At 41.8% G+C, this 6,000-nt stretch overlaps 1 protein-coding gene across 6 annotated transcripts in view; it reads right to left on the bottom strand.

Moving 5' to 3' along the window:
• Window positions 1-249: 249 nt before the first annotated feature.
• Dync1i2 (dynein cytoplasmic 1 intermediate chain 2) overlaps window positions 250-6,000 on the bottom strand; it is a 55,856-nt gene continuing 50,105 nt past the window's right edge. For 5 of the 6 annotated variants that reach the window (XM_052726193.1, XM_052726192.1, XM_052726196.1 and 2 more), the window contains 2 exons: window positions 3,765-3,890; window positions 1,403-2,061 (listed from right to left, as the gene is read on the bottom strand). In XM_052726193.1, the coding sequence (XP_052582153.1) occupies window positions 1,948-2,061; window positions 3,765-3,890 (240 nt within the window). In that variant the 3' untranslated portion in view covers window positions 1,403-1,947. Of the gene's footprint in view, window positions 1,159-1,402; window positions 2,062-3,764; window positions 3,891-6,000 lie in introns of those variants that run through there. The other variant, XM_052726194.1, reaches the window with a different exon arrangement.

The following is a 6,000-nucleotide window of genomic DNA, read 5'->3' as shown; positions in this document are numbered from 1 at the left end:
AATTTTATGTGTATAGGTGTTTTTGCCTGAATGTATGTTTGTGTATCACATGTGTGCCTTGTGCCCACAGAGGCCAGAAGAGGGTGTTATATCCCTAGGAACTGGAGTTACATACAGATGGTTGTGAGCTGCCATGTGGGTGCTGGGAATCGAACTCAGGTCCTCTGGAAGAGCAGCCAGTGTTCTTCATCGATAAGCCAACTCTTTAGCTCCTTCATTTTCTTTTATAAAAGAACAACTTGAGACCAGTGACCATTTCTATTTTAACATTTGTATTATCCCTTTTTCCTATTCATTTTTACAGACTAAGAACAGACACACAGTACCTCTGAGTATCTGAACTCTTCTACAGAATGACAGTGGGCCCTGCTGACACTGAACTTTGGACTTAGACATTACTACCAGGAGATGTTTCTTTGGTATGTAACAGACAACTAAGGGGAGGTGGGGGGCCAACTCATGAAAATGAGACATTCTAAAGGGGAGAAGTAAATGATACAATTAAGGTTACTCTTTTTAGAGCTGGGATACAATTTAGAAATAATGAAACTGACAATTCATAAATGTAAGAATAAGGCTCAGGCTTGGCTAACATCACATTTCTCATGGGTGTTAAGATAGAACTACAGTTTGGGTCTAGTATCTCTGATCAATTATTCCTTACACCACAGAGTACTAAGAATGAGCAAGTTCTGGTATGTAGAATTTCTGCTATATAGAAGTTCTGCTATGGATAATTCTCTCTCAATAAATCCTTGTTATTAAACCAAAATGTAAAAGTTCAAATTCTGATCTAATCTCTTAGTTCAAGTTCTGTCAAGTGAAAAGTTAAACTCAGAAGGATTCAAGAAAGGACAACTCGGAGCACGTAAATCTTCAAGATCCGATCCAGCCTTCCCTCCCTGGTCTTGAGACAGGCGACTGCCACACCACACAGACATCTGCCATCTGCCATCTGCCATCTGCCTTGCAGGTTTGTACAGCTGTCCTCCAAATTCCAAGATGGAGGGAGGATGTAAGGGCAGAGCGTGGGCACTGAGCGCAGCTCCGTCCTGGCTGCTGCGTTCATGGGCAAGCTTCTCTCCGAGGTGGTTTCCTGTCGGCGCGTACACGCACAGCCGCCTCAATCAGGGCAGACAAAGGGACTGAGCATTTAGTCTTTTGAAGAGAGATGGAAGGAAAGTAACAGTCAGGCAAAAGCTAACTGAGGAGAAAGTTTCCGCTGACAAATGATCCAACATGAGTTCACAATGCCCAGGGAGAGAGAGCTACATTATCCCTGTATGGTGTGTATTTAAGGCCGCATGGGATTTAAGGTGGCTGTTTGCATTAAGAACTTAAAAAAAATTTAACAAAAAATTTATAAGAGAAAATTTCAAATTTCAAGAAGTAAAAATGAAAATTTGAAAAGTTAACACATATGTTTTTATTTATAGATAACTAGCATAGAACTATAAGGAAGGAAAAGGGCATCCAAATGAGACTTAAAACAGGTAGGCGAATGCATGCTGGGACTAAGAACAATGTTCCTACACAGTGAAGGCAGTGAGAACGTAATCGACAAGAATTATGTATGTACTGTATTGCATAATGAGGAATTGTGGGTATTTAGAAATATGCAGAACTTTAGTCTGTGCTTTAGAAATAATTATATATAGTATTACAAGTTGAAAAGAATCCAAAAGAATAATTAACAATACACACCTATGTGTTAGAATTCAGAAAAGGCTGCATTCTATAAAGTTGTCAGCGGTATTAAAAATGACACCAATCCAAAACAAAATGAATAGAATATAAAAGGGGCATTATAAGCTTTGCTTCCTGCATTAAACCCAGTTTATCCATGAAATCTCCTTTTAATATGCATTTAATCAGAAGCATGCAAATAGTTTAGGAATTACTTCATCATCTGTGCCCATTCACTAAGGCTACAGCCCACTTTCAGGGCTAGGCAGGGATTCGGGTAGCGGCCTCCTCCTCGGCATCAGCTCGGTTTGCATTGATCTCTGCAAGTGTTCGGCCAAATCTCGCCCATTCATCATTGCGGGGGACAGCGATCTGCTGTTAAAAGAAAGACAATGTTTGCTGAGCAACAAAATAAAAGATCATCTTATCTACTATTACTCTGTTTTCAAATAATTTTTCCATTAAAAATTAGTAATTGACCTAAAGGGCCTTTCCATACTTAGAGAGACTATAACAATGATTTACGACATTTCAAAACAAAGAGAGTATTTGTGAAGCATGTCACGACAGCTCAGACATGAATTTGCTGTCCCCACCACAATGCAAGGGTGGCAACAAGACTTGGTCAACAGACTTCCTGGCACCTTGATGGATCTTGCTGATGGAGAAGAATTCCTTCAAATTTTTTAGTCTATGTCTTGCGCCATTACTAGTATGAAAGTTATTTTATTGTTTTCTTTTCTGAGAGAGGACCTCTCTGTGTAGCCCAGAGTGCCTCCAATTCGTGATCCTCTCGAGTCAGCTTCCTGAACACAGGGTTTGTTTGGAATATAAAGTACTCTGTCTTGATTCTCTAACTCCTTTGTGAGAAGTTATATTGCTACTTAGCACAGTGTGGAATCAAGAGCAAAGAAGAAAATGAGGTGAACGGTGCTTTTGCCTCACAGAGGCAACCCAAACTTCCCTGTAGCTGCTCTTGTCACAGAGACTAACACTGCCACAACAGGGCACAAATCATCCAGTGTGGCCAGTGGACAAACTGGCTTCTCAATCTACAACAGCTAATAGGGTAGTCACTAGCCAAGCGTGATGACAACTTACGTTAAGTTAGTTAAAATTAACTTAAAAATCACTGTTGAGCTTGACTAACCACAACTTTTCAAAAGGGTTCTGCAGCTAGCAACTACCTGTGCACACTGTCCAACCTGTGTACACTGTCCATCTGTGCACATGGTCCACTGGCTGCTCTAAATGATCCGATTGCTTGTCCCCAAGATCTGACTGCTGCAGCCACAAAGTATCAGGACAAGATGGAGAGTAATGATGAAGAAAAGGTCCAGAACGCTCTGGTCAGAACCACAAAGGGAGAACTGAGCCCTGCGCACTGTGTCCCTGGGTGCTGTGTCTCGTCAAGCAGAGTGCCAAGAGAGCTCGACTCACCCTGCTGAACTCCATCTCGGGCCTCTGTGCCCTCCGCTTTTCTCACAGTTGCTAAAGAGCCACACAAAGGGTGGAGAGGTGGCCCAGTGGCTAAGGCGTGGCTGCTCTTCCAGAGGACCCGGGTTTGGTTCCCAGCCCCACAAGGTGATTCACAACCATCCATAACTCCAGTTCCAGGGGATCCAATGCCCTTTTCTGACCCCCTACAGGCTCTTGCCTATACACAGTGCACATACACATACTCAGGCATATATATATACACATTAAATACTTTGGAAAAAACCCTATCAAAAGATGGTATCTTTGATTTCTACTATCTGGTTCAAACAAAACTATACAAAAAAATAAAATTATATCTCAACATCAATTCTAGAAAACTCCAAGTCCACTTGTAATCCTACATTTCCTTTTCTGCCTAAAGAATTCCTAGCAATGTAGGAATCTGAAATTACCCTCACATCTGTTGCACATGGGTACAGGATGCTCAGTTAAAAAGAAACACGGCCTCAGAAGCTGCTTCTGTGGTGAAAGTACACAAGCATGCAGTTTATACAATTCAAGAGGCACACGGCAAAACTTAGCTACCACAGTACCTCACAGTGCCACTAAGCATGTATGTCAAAATTGCAGGCCCATACCTCTCCCACATCATATATGACAATCTGTCCTTCAGAATCACCCACGGCAATCTCTCTTCCAGAGTGGGTCCATCTCACACGGTTAAGAGCAGGGTTTCCCTCTACAGAAATGCTGGCAGTTGGTACCTGAGTCATTTAAAATACAGCATGGTTAAAAGTTTCATCAAAGTTTCTAAACACATAAAATAGTAATTCTTCTCCAATCTGTGTTTTTAAAAAGCAGATGATAATAGATAAAAGATAATCCCAGCACTCAGACGGCAGAGGCAGGTAGATCTCTGAGTTCAAGGCCAGCCTGGTCTACAGAGAGCTAGCTGTAGGACAGCCTGGGCTACACAGAGAAAACCTGTCTTGAAAAACCAAAACCAAACCTCCAAAACCCCAAAACACACAGCAACAACAGAAGAATTTTCCCACTTTCCCTCTGTTCAGAGATTTATTATAATAACATTACCTTCAACTCTTGAAGAAGAGTTGGGAAAATAACAAGAACTTATCTAAGTAATTCTTACATGGCTGCACATATCTCTTCAGTAAAGGGTTTTTGTGTTTAACTTCTTTAAGTAGTCAAGCTGTTTAAAAACACGAGACTAAAACCCATTTTAAAATATTTAAAAGAAAGTATTTCCAGCGCCCTCCTAAAGAGATCACAGTTCAGTCTTAGAGGACAAGAATGACTTCTGCAGCTTGTACCTTCCTTCCCAGCTAGAACCGGATGATCTGATGGACAGCAGCTCCTGGAATAAGCTTTCCCAAGCCCTGCTCCCCAGGAAGGCAGGAGAGAGCACCAACAGGGGCAGCAGGTTCTGGAGTCTGACTGCATCTCAGCCACACCTGGAGTAACTAACATTCACTGATGTAGACCAAAAAGCATAAGGAAACTTCAAAGTTTTGAAATATCACCAAACTAGTCCTTATGCTTACATCAGTCTTTCCCAAGAGATTAGCCCAGGGATATTATAACCATACTACTAAGGGAAAGATCCTCATTTAATTATAGCCATAAACCTTTGGTAGCAAAATCTAAACTAAGAAAGTAAACTTGGGCAGGGCATGATAGTGTATGCCTTTAATCCCCACACCAGGGGTGGGTATTGGGGGTAGAAGCAGGTAGACCTCTGTGAGTTCCAAACCAGCTTAGTCTACATAGTGAGTTCCAGAGTTATGTAGTGAGCTTGCTAACAAACAAACTGGTACCATTCTAGAACATCAAAATTTAATTATGTAGCTTATACTTTTTTCCTAGCAGTATTTGAATGTTCCCCCCAAAGCACAGAACCAGTAGATAACAGTATTAAAATTCCTGCATTTCCAACATATTTCTCCTTTCCTCATTTTTATATAACTAAGTGCTTAACTTCCAGAGATCTGGAAAGATGCCACCAGGACCCAGAAGAAATAAGAGGGCAATCCTCTACAGCCACTACTGATAACTGGTAGCTTCTGCTAACCAGTGACCTGTGACTAATAGAGGGACCTAAGAACATTTTAAGCCTCTATCAACTGGCCAAGGACAACTCAGACACAGTTAAACTGCATTGCTAAATTTGGTATAGCAAATAAGAAATATGATGGTTTCTACATTATTATTATTATTTATGGTGCTGGGAAATTAAACCCAGGGTTTTACACATGCTAAGCAAATGTTCTACCTCTGACTTACATGCCCAGATCTTGGATTTTTTATTTTTTTTTTTTCTCCTGAGACGGAGTTTCTCTGTGTAGCCCTGGCTGTCCTGGAACTCTCTCTGTAGACCAGGCTGGCCTTGAACTCACAGAGCTTCGCCTGCCTCTCTCTCCCGAGTGCTGGGATTAGGGGCGTGTGCCACCACTCCTGGGCTTCAGCCTTGGATTTCTGAGACAGGGTCTTGGCACATATGTAGCCTCTAACTCGTGACACTCTTGCCTCTGCCTCTCAAGTCTAGTTTATAAACATGTGCCATCATGCCCAGCTCCATAGTCACTGTACAGCTAATGAATGGTACACTGATCTTAATCCTTCATGGAAAAAGGTCATCAAATTGTACTTCCTTTCTTTCAAACGAGTCAGGCTAAGACTAGCATTTAGGGATGATACACAACGCTTTCAAGGCTAACAGGTAATTTGGAATACTTTGACAATCTGGAGCTCTCTTTTTCTAGCCGAAGAATGAAAGCATATTCCGAGCCCCATGGACTTCTGGACAGCGGATACACGCCGCCGCTGCTTTCCGAAGGTAAAGAATGCCAGTGTTCC

The sequence above is a fragment of the Peromyscus californicus genome, unplaced genomic scaffold (genome assembly GCF_007827085.1).
Source record: "Peromyscus californicus insignis strain IS unplaced genomic scaffold, ASM782708v3 Scaffold_7__1_contigs__length_154581171, whole genome shotgun sequence".
Lineage (NCBI taxonomy): Eukaryota > Metazoa > Chordata > Mammalia > Rodentia > Cricetidae > Peromyscus > Peromyscus californicus.
The sequence above is the reverse complement of the archived record's forward strand: the minus strand, read 5'-3'. Positions and strand labels throughout refer to the sequence as shown.